This window comes from Lytechinus pictus, chromosome 4, assembly GCF_037042905.1.
Source record: "Lytechinus pictus isolate F3 Inbred chromosome 4, Lp3.0, whole genome shotgun sequence".
Classification (NCBI taxonomy): Eukaryota; Metazoa; Echinodermata; class Echinoidea; order Temnopleuroida; family Toxopneustidae; genus Lytechinus; species Lytechinus pictus.
The window spans coordinates 8588301-8605783 of record NC_087248.1 but is presented as its reverse complement, the minus strand read 5'-3'; the positions used below and the strand labels follow the sequence as shown (position 1 = coordinate 8605783).

The following is a 17483-nucleotide window of genomic DNA, read 5'->3' as shown; positions in this document are numbered from 1 at the left end:
GAGTGATTACGAACGCGAGTGAATATAATAAGCCCCTCAGCTTGTAGATTTATTTTTAGAGAGACCTCTTATTTTTAAACCTTCGAAAATAGATCTAGGGAGTCAGCAATGATTTTGAACAATGTTGAAGGTTTGGTACGAAGGACAACAGGGATACAAAACTTGAAATAAATTGATTTAGTTTAATGTTATTGTAAAGCACATTAAAATGTCAATGTAATGCGCCGTATAAGTGTAACATTTATTTATCTTTTCAAATTCTCTATTTCTTCGCCCAATATTCAGATCTACGATATTTTACCATGATTAAGCAATAATGATTATTTATTTATTTATTTATTTATTTATTCATTTCTGATATTTTGACAGGGTAGCCCATTCACCAATAACTAGTGGTCTTCCATGAGGCCCTGAATAACAATAAACATATTTACAAAATGCATAACGTATGTACAGAATGTTACAGCATTAAGATTCACATTAGGATTTGAATGTAAAACGAAACATTAACAAACTTAGCAGCAAACAAAACGCAGACGGGCACTCGTTTGACGTATAATAAAATATCAATAAATCAAATTAATTAAGAAGGACACCTTGAAAATACTGATAATATACACCAAATCATCAAGGTCATGCTAACACAAAATAAGCATTATCGAAATGTGTATCACCAATAAACTTAACTGACACAGATATAGAATTTGGCGTCTAGTTTTCGTTCCAGACATGGTATAATCTTGGTCAAAGTGTCAAATATGGATCTGTGCCTCCAGACCAACCAGACCAAACCGTGACAACAAGTTAGTACCAATCGAATCACAAATTAAAGACCCCCTTACACCTAACCGAATTGCCTGAAATATGCCTTGCGATGGCTGGCGAAAGGCATTTTATTAAAAATCGTTTTCAATAGTAACTGATAGTAAATCATATTTACCCTTCGTGTTGGGGTTCGTACAACTTCTGAACTAACAGCTGCGATTATTCAAATTTGCGCGGAATTTTGAACATGTTTAAAATTTCCCGACGAATTGAAAAATCGTTGGTCATCTGTTTGAATTCGCATCTCTTATTTAGTCTGCGGTAATTGTTAGTTTATCGTTCGTGTGTTATTGTCGCGCATAGTCCCTCATCGCGCTTTTGCCAAAGTGGACCGGTCTCGAAAGAACCCTTAACGAAACAACACGATGACAAAATATGTTTGCGCATGGAAACGAAGATATTATGACAAACGGATTTTCGCTTGCCATCTTCTATGCGAAGGGAAACGAATACGAACTTTTACTAAATTTTAATAGCGACACATACGCGAAGACAAGGCTAAGAGATACTAAGACAAACTATGGATTGTGAATGCGAGCGAATGAGAAGACGAATAATATGGCATGTTAGGTGGATGACTTCTCTGGCCGTACTGAAATCCGGTCGGACCTGGTCACTTTTTTACACCCCGAGGAGTGCACACAAAGGTACAAAAAACGCCCGATCTATCCCCTCGTCTTCGTTTCTAATCGCACGCCATATCAAACCATTGCTCACTGTTCGTTCATCTTTTGGGGTTATAGCAACCCTTCGCTCGCCTTCGGCTGCAATTTACTCGGAGAGGTGAACCGAAAAATCGATATCCTTCGCATGTCATATTTATCCTTCGCTTACCATTCGTTGATATAATTTTACAATAGTTACTGATCGCATGATTTGACGAAAATTTTATTTGAATTCGCGTGCATTTCGTGCATTTTCCCTTCGTCCGCCTACATTTGGTAGGTGTGAGGGGGCTTTAACATGGTAACTGCACTAAAAGTTATCCTTTTCGAAAGTCTTGTAGGCTGAAGAATAATGGTCATTGACGACTGCTTTCTTTGTTCCCAACCACCCATGCATCGTCATATCGGGCGAGTACTTGGAGGCTACCGGGCGACGGCCGTACGATTCGGCAAGAGCTCGTGTGTAGTGAGGGGCGTTGCCGCAGCATAGCCCCACGTACGGTATTTTCAGCTTGGCACAGTGTTGCCCGAACGCGACGATTTCTCTTCGTGAGCACAAGAGGCAGTCCATATCGGGGAAGGCTCTTTCACCTGCATGTGAGAGATAATGGGAAGAGGGTAAGAGACGATAGAATCTGTGGCGTGTACCTCGATTATGCCCCTGTAAATTTATGCCACCTCTATAATTACATGGAGGCCATCTTTGGCCCCGGTCCCGATTTTAATGCATTTGTTGGTGCCGCGCCTGTTCGGAATACATTTAAGCCCCCCGCACGATTTTCAACATGACTGGCTCGCGAATGACTTCCTCCTAAAAAGACCTGCTTCTAATGAGTAGTGAGCCAAATGCGCAGAGAGCAATATTGAGTAATTTGTGATATATGCTGTGCACATTGTTCCTTGCATCACAGCAGACATACCAACCTGTCTTTGGGTCCGGGAGAGAAAGGAAAGATGGGTACTCGTCTGCCGTTCTGTAAACCACAGGGAGAACAGCTAATGGGACCTGTATACCAAATGAAAAGAGATAAATTGAAATCTCGATTAAATGAGAGCGCGTCCGCTTCGAGAACGGAATGTCGTCTGTTCGGGTCTGACACCCCCCCCCCCCCCATCACAACAAATAATTTAAAATGGATCCTTCTGCCTTCATGTCTGGTGCTCTAAGCATTCGAATGGACAAGGGCAATAATGACATAATATGACATGTTTGAAATCTTACGCTTACTTAGGCTATTTTCTCCATCATAATTAGAATGATTGTATGTTGACATGTGATAATTATTTAAAAGAAGTTAGCTCCTGAATCGTAGTGTTCGTTTGAAACTTCATGATCCCCTTCCTCAGTTTTGGTTGGTTTTGTTTCACCTCATCATGTTCATCTATCGTACGGTTATTAATGATAATTGGGTGATACTTATTTTTAACGAAGTTAATAGAATTGTTCATTCGTGTCAACCTTTAGTCCAGCTTTTGAGGCACTCTCGACCAATTTCATGATGGTCTCTGGCCCCCGTGTGCAGTTCATGGGCGGAAATCTGTCCCGAAAGGTAGGGGGGACAACATGGGCTGATCCAGCCTTCGCCAATAGGGGAGGGGGGGCGAAAAATGTTTTCAGCCATATGTTAGTCCCCGATCGGACGCTTGAAGGTAATTTTTGTCTGTTTCATTGAAGGAGTGGTCCTCATGGTCACATTTTAGCTTTATTCTTATAAATCAACATAAATATATTATACCATTGTCCTTATTTATATAATGCGAGCGCGAAGCGCGAGCAATTTTTTGGGGGGCAAATTTATGTATTTTTTCCTAAAATTTGAACACTCTGGGCAATCGCTGATGTGGTTTACGGTACACCATGTGAAGTGTTGTAGAAACAGTGGATAGGAGAAAAGAAGAAATGGATAGGCGAGAAAGTGGAGATTTGAGAGTAGAGTATTCTTTCTTGAAAGTAGTCCTGAAAAGGACTGTAAACCAGGAAAGATTGATGAGTTGAGAACAGCTTGAGTAGTAGAGCTAGTGAGGAGATGCTGGCTTGAGTCGGCGAGTAGAGATGATGAGTAGTAGAGAGACTCGACGTTTCGGGCAGGTTGACTGTCCGTCTTCAGGAGTGACTGTCCTGAAGACGGACTTTTTGAAAAATCAGTTTGTAAATCACACAAAATAATGACAGTTCGATTTCCGAGGTGAAATGTATAATGTATATTGACTTCCAAACTTGATATTTAAGCTCCATATAATGCGAGCGCGAAGTGTGAGCGAAAATTTTATATATTGACATGAAAGATTCTTTTATTTCCAAGTCTTCCCCTCATCTTAATTTATTCACTCTGGAAAACTTGACAAGCAAAAAAATAAAGATTTTCACTCAAAATGTAAGGTCATTTAGTCCAAAATACATGTATTATTTTGAATGTGAATGATGCATTTTTCTCCATCATAAAAGACCAAAAATAGTAGGGGGGACATTTGATATTGTGTCCCCCCTACTATTTTTGGTAGGGGGGACACGTCCCCCCTGTCCCCCCTGGGATTTCCGCCCATGGTGCAGTTGAATCCAACTACATCAGCCCCTGCCTCGGCCAGCTGTCGAAGCGCCTCATTCATTTCGACCCCATCGAGAGTGCAAGTTCGACCCTCTTCGTCGCATTTCACGTGTGACGACAGCGTGACAACAGCAGGGACTCCTTTAAAAACGAGAAAGTGGAAGAATTAAATAGTTTAAAGATGGTTCATCGACTGATATATAAAATTGCCTTTTGAAGAGTATATGATCAATATAATGAAAATGATGTCTATTTTCAACCATGATCACACACATATCACTGAGTATGAATACGATAAGCATATTCCGGTGTTATGATCGATGTTCTAGTTTTCTACGACTCACTACATACGTCCTGTCCAATTAAGATGGAGAGCTAAGAGGCTTTTGAATGAATGAACTGAATGAATGAACTTTATTGATCCTCCGTGAAAAAGTAACATATAACAAGATACATGTACGGTTATATGCTAACGCATATGTCGAAAACCTTTAAAAGCAACAAATATCGATAATTATTAAAGGAAAGTAATATAAAGACAAGGAAGACGAGGAGACCTTTGGAAGCCAGGCTTTTTATACGGTCCCTCAGTATTGAAACAATACGTTATTGTTTTGTCGAAAGTTGGTGGACCGGGACAGCAGCGGAATCTCTTGACTCTGGACAATAACATATTTGCAACTGTTCGTCCGGTGCAAATCTTCGGATGATCTGCTGTTCCGGTCCACCAACTTTCGACAAATGCCTCTCAGCTCGCCACTATAATTTTAAGTGCATTGTCAAAGGAATCGGTGCGTTGTAGAGAGCGGCTCCGTAGTAAATTCGAAAACTCTCTATTAGCTGGCTTTGGCGTTTAAAGATTTTTTTTTTGCAGTGCATGGCTTTGTTCGGGGTGGGGGACACCAAAAGGTGCTGCATCGTCTGATCCTCCCCACAGTCGCAAGTAGTTTCTCAATCTATACCGTAGTGCCATTTATGCATAAGGACTAATTTGCATCGTCTTGTTCCAGTCCGTAGGTAATAGAAACATGACCAGGTGGGTCATTTTGAACCTCGTAGGCCAAGATAGAGTTTGTACAACGGTTGATAACCCTGAGCGTAACGTCATTAAACCTTGAAATCTTATTATTTGATGCATCCTCGTCATGGTTGTGTACATCTTACCTTTTCCATATTTCTTGATGGACTCGACTGCAAGTAGTGCCTCTCCGACGTACCCAAAGGTCTCACCTACTATGTAATCGGCCCCTTCGTCAACGGCCCACTCAACTTGCTCCTTCCGAAATTAAAATTGGTAGAAAAAATATGCTAATACCAGAAGGTTCGAGTGGGTCGGTTTGAGACGGAGGGATGTTCTTGTTCAGTCATGAGTCAGAGTCAAGAATCCCTCAATTCATTTTTTTCTAAAACTCTTAACACCTATCTGGTGTTAGATATTTCATCTATCATGATCATCACTGGCCTCAAACTGTTTAGGAAAACTAGTTTATCAAGGTAGTAGATCTGATCAATGCTCTCTTTGATCTTTGCCCATATTCTGAAGTCGGGTTTAATTTCGACTCTGGTCTAATGTTACGTTTTATCTATTGCCCGCTAATTGTGACACAAATCTCGTAAGTAAAGGGCTCAATTTATCAGCGCATTCGACACTGAGGTCATCCTATCTGGGAATAGCAAATACGATAGTTTCCTTGACCTATAAAGAATTAAGAGAGAATGCAGCAAACATTAAAAAACCATGCAATGTGCACAAAAATTTGATATTTTTGGCCTCCCATAATTTTAGCAGAGTTGGGTCGGTTGTGAATTACCTTGAACATCTCCTTTGTGTTCTTTATAGCTTCGTCATTACAGGATTGGTAGACGAATGTGTTACTCAGATCACCACACATCAGTGTTCCAGTTTCATCGGCGACCTCTCGGGCCATCTTAAGAGCGAGACGATTCTGATTTTCGAGTTCGTCGCTTCGGCCGACGACTCCCATCTTGTGTCTATTCCCATAATACTGGGGAGATAAACCATACCGTTTTCCGTAAACAATTGGTTGTTTAATCATATATTATTTACATGACAGAGGAGAATGTGAAAGTGTTTCATTTGATTGCCATATTTGAACAGACGCTATGCTAAATGATGACAGAAAACAGCGGTCTGCATATTGTCAATTCATAACTGAATTTATTTCAATATTAAATATTATTCCAGTACTAATGTTTTAAAAGGTTCTGACATGAGTTACCCCCTAAATTCTTATGAGAGGAAGATTTGACCGTGTGTTTCAACTTCCTTGTGTATTGATGTTGCTCTTTCTGGGTCGTACATGTTTGCCAAATTTCTAGAGGTGAACTTGACAGATAAGGAGTCAAAGGAAGTTGTTTACTTTACCCTTTGTTTCCAGGTCAGGTTAAGAGATCATGGGTGTTTATTAATCTAATCCCCATGGTGAGCATGTGACAAAAGAAAAAAAAAGAGTCTATATTATAAGCTATTTACCGTCAATATTCAAGATGAGATGAGTCTACGCGGTTTATGTTATTTCATATTTACCGTAAAGGCTTGGACTACGTCACTTCCTGCGCGCACGAAGTCCTTGTACATCTGTCGTACAAGCACGGGATGGTCCACTACAACTTCAGGGGTGAACGGCCCGGCTTTGAGGTAGCCTAGACGCTCAAAAGCAAAAATGTACCCCTCTGCTACAATGATGGTCTCACCATCATTATTGCGCTGCAGCAATCCTAATGGAGGACAAAAAACACACGCTGAAGTATGTTTTTATAACATTTCAAAATTTACCAACAGGACTTAATCATGATATCAAATAAGTCCTGCCCTTGACAATTTTAATCAGAAATCATCCCACCTCTATCACACACACACACATACCCACACTCTCAAACACGCAACCATTAACAGGAATGCAACTATAAATTAATTCTAATAAAAATTGGCAAGCTCTTTTATACCATACTGTGTTCCAGCAATTAAAGTCGATATTGTATCAAATCTATACTCCACAATGTCAGGATTATGCTAATTCAAAATGCAGTATGGTAGGTCGATTTTCAGATTCACTTTTCTCTTAGAATTATTTAACAAGCAACACAAAATCTTAAGCGGTTTTTGCCATTTTTTATCACCAGATTCTGTATTTAATCTCCAACTTATGATAAATCGGGTTAAATCACATTATCAGATATTTAAGAATTGTGTTTTTTTTTTAATAGAAAGTAGCAGAAAATAGATCATGCTAGATTTTACAAGATTATACCAAGAACAATGCTAGATGCAAAAAAGGGTCATACTATGCGAAAAGGATGATAGTCGCAACTATGCTATTAGAACCATGAAAACATGCAACGTACCTTTAACGTTAGACTTAGGCCTATCAGACATGATTGTTGTTCAGCTACCTTTACCCCTGGTACTTTTACAACTGAACTTGGTGAAAGCCGGGTCAAAGAATAACGATAGTCCCATTATGTCCCTCTTTTAACCTCATTCAAATAGATCTACGTTTATGAGGCATTCATAATAATACAAAACGTAAATAGTTCACGCCATTTTCCACGTGTTGTAAGCATGGCACCCAGGGGTGCAGGAGTGTGTCCAGATACATGACTGTATACCATACATCTTTTAGAGGAAAAAAACGCAACAAAACGGCAATTTAATGGTTGTACGATAACACGCGAATGTTTAAATGTTGGAAGTAGCAAAGCCGATTGAACATGGTTAGCCCACGATTCCGAAAATAAGGGGAAAATCAATTAATCGCTGTATTTTTGTAGTTACCATGCATGCATTTACGTTTATATTTTTATGAGGTTGTTAGTATAAATGTATGATACGTATGTACCGCGGTCGAGACCCTCATTTCCAACTTACATTTCCGTTCCAGAGTATCACCAATTTAGAAAGCCATAGAAATTCCCTTTTTTCTGTTCAAAATCTGGAGGACCGTCAAATGTGTGGGTTCTCGTTCCAGTGCGCGCCCTTCATGAACTGCTCCGCAGCCGGTCGTCGCCGAAAGGGCTGCTCCGGAGACCCCCCCCCCCCCCATTTTCTGGTATGGTCAGTTCCAGAGCATTTCATTTTTAGCAATCGTTGATCCTAGAGCCGTTCCGGAGACCCCGAATTTTAAGACCAAGTTTTAGTTCCAGAAACCCATATTTTCGACTTTGGTTTGGCCCCGGTATCATGTTATGATTCGGGTAGCCCCCCCTCCCCCCGGGTTTCCTTTGACTGCGCATTATGGACATATAGGTCCATGAGTATTGCTTATGCACCCTCATTGGTATATGCTGCCAATTTGAGTCTGACAGTGACTGTCATTGTGCCATACAGATATAATGCAGTGTAGAAATATTTAAGAAGTATAGAATAGTATCTAAAGGAGATAATTATATCGTATCGTTAAAGAGTATATGTGGGTCGGTCTGTGAGTGAAATTAATCTTCAACTGATGCATGAGAAATTATCTGGATTTACAGGAAAGGTCCTGCCACACACTGTCACATACAGTATAGGCCAAGATTTATTTAGACATTGTCATTGATATCAAACTAAAGTTGCTACCCCAAACAAAGTTTGAAGATTAATGTTAGACGGAGGCAGTGGTATATAGATAAATTGTGACAGAATCTAAGATAAAAATTTGCTTTCAAATTTAGAGAGTACAAGTGATAAAGTTCCTTAGAACTATAATATAGATAATTAATTGACAAATTTAACGTGTTAATTTCAACTCTTTATTAAGCTTTTATTAGTCTATATTTATCAAACAGAATAATTTAATCAGGTTGTTTGGAAATTGCAAATAAAATATAAAGAAACTACCCATAAACAAGTCGTTCGAAGGTGATTAGTCAAAAAGACAGGTACTTTATATGAAACGATGGGTAATAAACGAACTTTAATATCATAAAAGATATCAGGTTGACGTTGCCACTTATCACTTTTATAGTTTTGCTCAAGATTTTACATTGCTCAGCACGTTTCTAAAATAAACATAAACAAATGGCATTTGTAGGAAAATTATATTTTATGGGACATTATAGAAGGGTAATGGGGGAAATGTGATAGCTAGGTTACACTTCCTAGGTTACACAGGAAGTAATGAGGATCCGAGGGACTAGTTATGTATGTACCTTGTGAAAAGGATGATGGTCGAACCAAATAATTCAATATCATAGGCCACATACCCATACTGAGAATATGTTCTGGTAATGCTAGACTGTCCCCACGTATGGTTGGAAACATGGCGCTCTTGGCCATTCCCCCTTGGAAGATGTATGATGCATTACCAAAATACGTGTATCCATAATTATACATATTCATGTCGCCAATTTAATTACCATATAGGCCTAAAGCAGATCAACCATGACATTAGTCCAACCTGTTGTATCATTACCAACCAACAAGTACCAATTCAAAAATCAAGCAGGACCATTGTTTATTTCTTATTATAATCAAGCCCTTAGGTCAATAACTAAAATAGTAAATCCCAATCAGCCAACTATGTCGCATACCCAGTAACATGAATAATGATGCCCAGACCAGCCTACCATATCAATAATCAAGCCCAACTAACTACCATTTCATTCAAACTCAACCAAAAACGATTTGAAAGTGGGGGGTGAGCCAAAATTGGGGGCTGACCATGCAAAAATCACATACGTTTTTGTACACGGTTTTGGAAAAAAAAGTGGGGGCTGAAGCCCCCCCCCCCCCGTTTCCGCAGCCACTGCAACCATGTCAATACTGGGTTATCAAACGCAACCAACCAATTAATACCTTACAATCAAGTGCTACCAACCAACCATGCCAATAATTATTATTCAAGCCCAAGCCAAACAACCATGTCAGTAATCCATAATCAAGCCCAACCAACCGATAATATGAATTATAAATATCAATCTTAACTATGAGTATCTAAAAGCCTGTTTGAGCACACATTGTGGAACAATGAACAAAATTGGTTAAAGGACAAGTCCACCCCAACAAAAATTTGATATGAATAAAAAGAGAAAAATTCAATAAGCGTAACACTGAAAATTTCATCAAAATTGGATGTAAAATAAGAAAGTTATGACATTTTAAATTTTCGCTTAATTTCACAAAACAGTTATATGCACATCCCGGGCGATATGCAAATGAGGGAACTGATGACACCACTCACTCACTATTTCTTTTGTTTTTTATTATATGAAATATGAAATATTTTTACTTTCTCCACATTGTCCTGTGAAACAAAGTTTTATTTCTCCCTGATCATGTTGAATTACCATTGCTTAACATTTTATGGTTCAGTCAAGTTGGTCCTTATTATCAAATCTGCAAAAATTGAAATTATAATGTATAATTCGAACAATAAAAAACAAAAGAAATAGTGAGTGAGGGACATCATCGATTCTCTCGTTTGCATGTGACTAAATTGTGCACATAACTGTTTTGTGAAAAATAAGCGAACTTTAAAATGTCATAACTTTCTTATTTTACATCCGATTTTGATGAAATTTTCAGCATTATGCTTGTCTGATTTTTCTTTATTGATTCAAATCAACATTTTCACGAGGTGGACTTGACCTTTAAAAATTTACTCGTACATATTATTAGGATGATTGACAAAATAAAGTGACATGTTAATATGTTTTGGTCAATAATAAAGCAATATTGACTGGCCTCGGGGCGATACGACATACTAGATTTATATCGCCCGAGTCGTAGACGAGGGTGATATCAATTTAGTGAGGTCTGTTTGCAGAGGAGCGAATTTGTAATCCCTTTTTTAATCAATAATAAGTAAATCTTGGTTTACAAATAGGAAAGTCTTCAAACTGGCTTTAAATGGTTCTACAGTATATGTATTAGCCTGTTTAATAACGTCGAGTATAAACTCAGCAGATGGCTTTTCGATGATTAATCCTACTTCTTGGTCGTCGCAGTTTGGTAAAGTTTGGTGTAGTAAGTGGTGAGTTTGGTATCATCAGTGCCATACATCCCATGTAGGGACATGTTTGGTGAATACTTCGATGCCTCTGTGACTCTCCCTAGGGTCTCGGCCATGGCCCGGGTGTAGTGAGGGGCATTCCCACAGCACAGTCCCACGTACGGTATCTTGAGTTGGGCACACCGTTCCGTAAACTTGACAACGTCCCTTCGTGAGCAGAGGAGGCAGTCAAGGTCAAGCGGAAACGCCCTCTCTCCTTTGAAAATATATTAAAAAGCATTGTAATAATTAGCTACTAAAAGAAGCTACGATGACATTTGCACCCTCAAGGGACTCTCACACTTTGTCCTCAGAATATTTGCGATCGCCAAGGTAATATGCAAATATAATGGAAAATATTTTTAATGGTAGCATACACTGTAAAAACTGAAGTGCTAATTTAGCACTTACATTGCTTATATAGTGACTGCACTACGAGTGCTGATTTTTAAGTTCAAATTTAAACTAGACAATCAGCACTCGTAGTGCAGTCACTATACAAGCACTGTAAGTGCTAAATTAGCACTTCATTTTTTTACAGTGTAGGGTTGCCAGATCAATGTCCATCTAAGCCCCTTATCAACTTAAGTTTGATTTCATGTAGGCCTACTCTAAGGTCTCCAATACAAACGCATCTACAAATACATGCGTTCCCAGTTCTGAGTTCCTCTTAAGTCCATGGTATAACTCTCACTGCTGTTCATTGTCTATGAGTATCCGTTATGTTCCGTGCTACAGCCACACCGCCGGAACGACTTCAGACCGATCAAAGCTATCATGTTATTTCTAACATCCTACCATTGTTCGGTTTGGAGTCGGTTTCGTTGGTGTGACTGTGGCATAAGGACGACAGTGACATACCTGTCCAAGGATCTGGAAGATCAAAGAAACTGGGTTCGTCCACCGTTGTCCTGTATAGGACGGGAAGCGCAGCCAAAGGAGCCTGTAAGAGGACAACCAAAGATAATATTTAATGAAGGATTTTGTGTACAGTAATAGTAAAACTTAGATCATATTATTATCACTACAAATGATTTTTTCTAAGTTAAGTCTACTTTAAAAAAAAATCTTTAATAGCATGAATGATTGTCACAAGCTTGCCAAACAGCATAAATGCTCATAAGATTCGGGTTTGATCATTGATCACTGAAGAATATAAACGCATGATGAAAAGGAAATCGAGAATTATAGATACATGTTAGTTTTTACATGTTGAAGTATTCAAATGTTATCCTTTTAATAGACCTACTGTCAGCGATGGAAGTTATTATATTGAAGAACTTGCATTTTATGTTTTGAATCTTTTGAAAGTTTGTATGAATCTGATTAACAGTTACCCCGATATTGGCCTCCACGGCGCTCTCAATGACTGGTATCATAGAGAGAGGTCCCCTGGTACAGTTGAAGCCAACCACATCTGCTCCACCTTCTACAAGACGGCGAAGGGCTTCGTTCAACTCCACACCGTCCGCAGTGGTAGGCTTTCCATCAGGGGTCTTCTGAGAGTAGTGCGTTCCTATGGTTATCACGGCAGGTACACCTTGATGAAAAGGTTTATGAGAAAGATGGAATTCATTATTACTCAAGCTGCCGACTTGCTCAACCACCATTCTATACGACACGAACCCTAAAGGACTATAAGGTTAGGTTGGCCTACATTAAATGTGAATTTCTTGGTTTATGCAAAGTGTACCTTTTACGATTCTCTGAAGTCAAGAAAAATGAAGGCAGACTGGATCTTCATGAGAAATTATGAACACATTGATTGATCTACATGTGAAAGCTTACAAATACAGTCGATAACAAAACAACACTGATCTGAATGAAAAGACACACCCTCTTCCTGTTTAATTTTCTAAGGCTGTTACTTGGTAAAACATGTTCAATTACCAATTAATTAATTTTCTTTAAAGAAAAAAATATTAACAATTTTCACATCGGAAGTGATGGTATATTCAATCAATATCTTCAGAATTCGTACACCATAATTCATTTACCTTGTCCGTGTTCCTTGATGGCCTTTGCTGCTAGAAGAGCCTCTTCAAAGTGACCAAAGGTCTCACCCACGATAAAATCGGCTCCCTCGTCCACCGCCCATTCGATTTGCTCCTGAAAAAGAAGACAGGATATGAATCGAATTATATAATTGGTGCTTTGTAAAAAAAATTCAGACTCAACGGACAATCAACTCATGTCATAGATGCTTTGTGAAATACGACTATTATACGGACAGGAGAGGAGTGAGGGTATCCCAACCCAGATGGGAGCACTTATCACAAAATAGTGATATTGGCCCCAGATTGCGTGCCATACTATGTGGTGAAGTGCAACATGATCTTTTAGAAGAGTCATATAGGAGTTCCTCATGAATTGAAAACATGTCATGTAAAAGACTTATTTGATTTTAAGAAATGCTTTTAAACGTGCTCGTTTTACCTTGAACATCGATTTGGTCTCAGCGATCGCCTCCTCATTCCCAGGTTCATACACCCATGTATTGCTGAGGTCACCACACATCAAGGTCCCCGTTTCGTCAGCCACCTCTCTCGCCATCTTGAGGGCAAGACGGTTCTGTTTCTCGAGCTCGTCCTCTCGTCCAACGAGCTTGAACTTGTTGCGATTGCCATAGTACTATTGACAGACACAAAAAATGGAAATTAAAAAAAAAGAAAAAAAAGTAGGGCCCCTGCATACCTTTTCTGAGAATAGTGAGCTTTGTGGGAAAGTTCAACAAATCTATGGGCATGCAAGTCAACATGGTAAACCAACAGATCTGGATGCCCACAGTGCATGTGGCTAATGAAAAATAAAATATTGGGAATTGGAGACATTGCGTGGATGTTCTCTGTCATGGTTATGTATTGTTTGGAACTAAACTCAAAATTCAAATAACATCCCGCGATTTGCTCTTAGTAAAACCTCTGAAAAGCAGCAAACTGGAAGCAATCCTTATCTACATGATCCTTCAATGGTTCGATTTGAATGTCAAATAGTAGATATAAATATATGATTACAAGACTTATTCAGACCCTAATTCGCAACTAAAAAAAACATTAATAATCTTTATTAGGATAGTACAGTTGTCCATTGTTTATTCAAGACAAATAAACATAAGTGTATACCGTAAAAGCTTGGACGACGTCACTTCCTGCGCGCACGAAGTCCTTGTACATCTGACGTACAAGCTCGGGATGATCCACTACAACTTCAGGGGTGAACGGCCCGGCTTTCAGGTATCCCAGACGTTCAAAGGCAAAGATATACCCCTCTGCAACAATGACACTTTCTCCATCTTGAATCCGCTGCAGCAATCCTTTTACTATAGAAAGAGAAAAGAGTTGATTATTTAGCGAAATTATAAGTGCATGGATTTTAAGATAAATACCAGCTGTAGTAACGATCTCAAACTGAGTTCGAACATTTTATAAATAAAAAATATCTGAAAAAATGTGTAAATGATGAAAAATTAGTAGAATAAGCACGGAATTTCATCAAATATCGGGTATTCTTCCAATCAATAGTAATATACTCTCCAACATACATGACATATACTTTTCTGTATTAGTGGTAATCAGAATTATCGGTTTTGAGCTAAGATTTCATGATTTCACAAAGATAGGTTTACTTTAATATACCAGATCTAGATATATGATAATATGGTGACAATTAACCTTGATTTAAAAGACTTTCTCATGAAATAATTTTTTGCTGTGACTACTTTCTTTTACCTTTAAATGACTTTTTTTTAGTGGTAGGTACTGTATACGTTTATGTAGAAAGTCGAAGGGAATTCAGAGAAACTTCGTTTAATCATGTTAATACAGTGGGAAGTTATTTGTATTCACAGTGAGATACGTTTGGATTCTTGAAATCAAACATGATCAAGAGTTTTTAATTACTTTGTTAATAGATTCAAGATTCACAATGTCTCGACGAACCAAACAAATTACAGACTTGCCTTATATGTTTCATGTGTAGTTCATTGTGGCAAATAAGTGCGGAATGTTAAGAGGTAACTTTAGGAGGAAGAATTTTAAAATGTATTTAAAAATTGTATTTAAAAAATGTACGTACCTTTACTCTTAGACATGTCACCAGCTTATTACACAAGACTCACTAAAGAATGGAAACTAATACAGGAATGTTGCCTTTGATGTTGAAGGTTGGGATCACGTGCAATCATATCAGACAGATGATCAAGCTGATAGAACATAATAAATTCGATTTATGAGCCTACCCTGGTGAATAACTTTGGCCGTAGGCGGGCGCGGTACTATTATGTGGGGGCCTTTCTGTGACTGAAGCTTCCCCCCCCCCCCCGACAACGATAATGGTCTTGAATCTAAAATTGATATTGGGTTTCACAGTGTTCGATTCTATAATGAATCTAAATATATCAAGTGGATTATCTTGCTTTTGCTTTAGATCACAATCATGATTAGTTAGAGGAACAATATATTGAATTTTGCTCAAATAAAACTCGTTCTCTATGCCCACATGTGGTATATAAATTCGTGATTTGTTCATCCAGCTGCCATTCTTATTCTTACAGTAAGACGCCGATAATCACAATATTTGGAATGTAAAATGTCTACCCATCACACATTTAAGAATTAGGGTTTGAATAATTCTTGTAATCACATATTCAGAACTACTATTTGACATTCAAATCGAACCATTAAAGGATCATGTAGATAAGGATTGCTCTCACTTTGCTGATTTTCAGGGAAATCTGCCTGAAATTTGAATTTCGAATTTAGTTCCAAACATTACATAACCATGACAGTGTTTCCTGAAAATTGTACACCCATTCGTGATTTGTTCATCAAGCGGCCATTCTTATTCTTACAGTAAGACGCCGATAATCACAATATTTGGAATGTGAAATGTCTACCCATCACACATTTAAGATTTCAGATTTTTGTTTTCGTTCGTCATTCGCTTCGCTAGCGATTAGAAACACAATTTAGTAATAAATGACAAAAAGGCAACGTGGCAAAGCGATATAAGAATAATATTCAACAAGTATTATCATTGGAAACAAAATCATCTTTCAGATATGGTATATGTTAATCTTAGTTACGACAACATTGTGATTGTTCATTTTTCTTCATTCGCTGTCATTTCCAAAGAGATAAAGACCTTTCTTTTTTATATAGGGAAGGCGTGAAAGGGTTAGGTTCGGATGCAAATTAATTTGCCGATAGAGATGATCAAACCTACTTTGTTACTATGGTTACGTTCATATCTAGTATCTCCTAGAAAAGCCGAATGTTCATCTCTGCAAACACAGAAAGAGCTAAATGGTTTGTTTCGAAGTAAGGCGAAATGAGCTGTGATAGTCTGAAAAGTCATCATCATCACCATCATCATCATCATCGACACTACCACGACCACCATCATCATCATCATCATCTTAATTCTCATCATCATAATTATCATCACCATAATCATCATCACCATCATCATCATCATCCTTATCATCATCACCATCATCACCATCGCCATCTTCACTACCATCATCACCACCATCACCATAATTACCATCTTCATCACCATCATAACTACTACTACCAACCACCACCACCACCACCAACCACCGCAACATCAAGATCATCATCATTATCATCATCGTCATCATCAGCAGCAGCATATACTGCATCTGTATGGTGACAAACACTTCCACCAGGAAAATGAATGCCTATTTAGTCCTCCCCCACTCTTACCACTCCTAAATATAAATCAGGATGCTTTGGAAAGAAATAGAGTAAGAGAGCAGCGTCGCATTTCGCATTTGACACCCCCCCCCCCTAAAAAAAAAGAGGAAATCATGTTCAAGTGCAAAAAAAATGTATTTGGTAATTGACAATTAAGCCATTCGCTTCCCACTGATCGGCCGTGTATGACTGTCGTATGAACCAAGCCCCCTCCCCCCTGGACCCCGCAAAAATGTACTAGAACCTCTGGGTTACCTCGGTTAAACAAATACAACAGTGGAAACTATTTACAAATACTAATGGGTGAACTTTCGTCCGACATCCGTTAACCATGTTAACCTGAACATTTCATGCCAATGGCAAGGTCATAAGAGAGGAATCGTTCTTTAGTTAATTTTATGGTTAGACTCGTTAGTTTTTTTTTGCATATTGTTACCATTTTAATTACAAATGCCTGATTTAGATGTAGACCTTTGTATATAATTCAGGAGCATGAATTCCTTCAAGGTCATATGAGGCAAATGTGAGTTTGTTCTACGGCGGTACACACATGTGACTTTATGAGCCAAGCATGATAATTATTGGGCCTTTATTGACAGGTGTTATAAAAACGTGAAAATAATTTCAATATATACATTTTATCTTTCTCGATGAAATATTATAAAATGCATTCAGATTCCAAATTTTCAACAATTGAGATATAAGAGTTAAACAGTGAGAATACAGTCAGATGAAGGG

At 38.4% G+C, this 17483-nt stretch overlaps 2 protein-coding genes across 2 annotated transcripts; both read right to left on the bottom strand.

Annotated features, from left to right (window-relative positions):
• Window positions 1–653: 653 nt before the first annotated feature.
• Window positions 654–7433, bottom strand: LOC129258483 (betaine--homocysteine S-methyltransferase 1-like). The gene is made up of 8 exons (XM_064098954.1): window positions 7403–7433; window positions 6585–6775; window positions 5848–6042; window positions 5201–5312; window positions 4035–4177; window positions 2950–3012; window positions 2415–2496; window positions 654–2081 (listed from the first exon to the last, which is right to left on the bottom strand). Exons 1-8 carry the CDS (start codon window positions 7431–7433, stop codon window positions 1801–1803), a joined length of 1098 nt encoding a protein of 365 aa, XP_063955024.1. The 3' UTR covers window positions 654–1800.
• LOC129258484 (betaine--homocysteine S-methyltransferase 1-like) lies at window positions 7169–15257 on the bottom strand. The gene is made up of 7 exons (XM_054896745.2): window positions 15103–15257; window positions 14151–14347; window positions 13465–13659; window positions 13026–13137; window positions 12366–12568; window positions 11890–11971; window positions 7169–11245 (listed from the first exon to the last, which is right to left on the bottom strand). The coding sequence occupies exons 1-7, from the start codon at window positions 15116–15118 to the stop codon at window positions 10965–10967; spliced, it is 1086 nt and encodes a 361-aa protein (XP_054752720.2). The 5' UTR covers window positions 15119–15257; the 3' UTR covers window positions 7169–10964.
• Between the last annotated feature and the right edge of the window lie 2226 nt (window positions 15258–17483).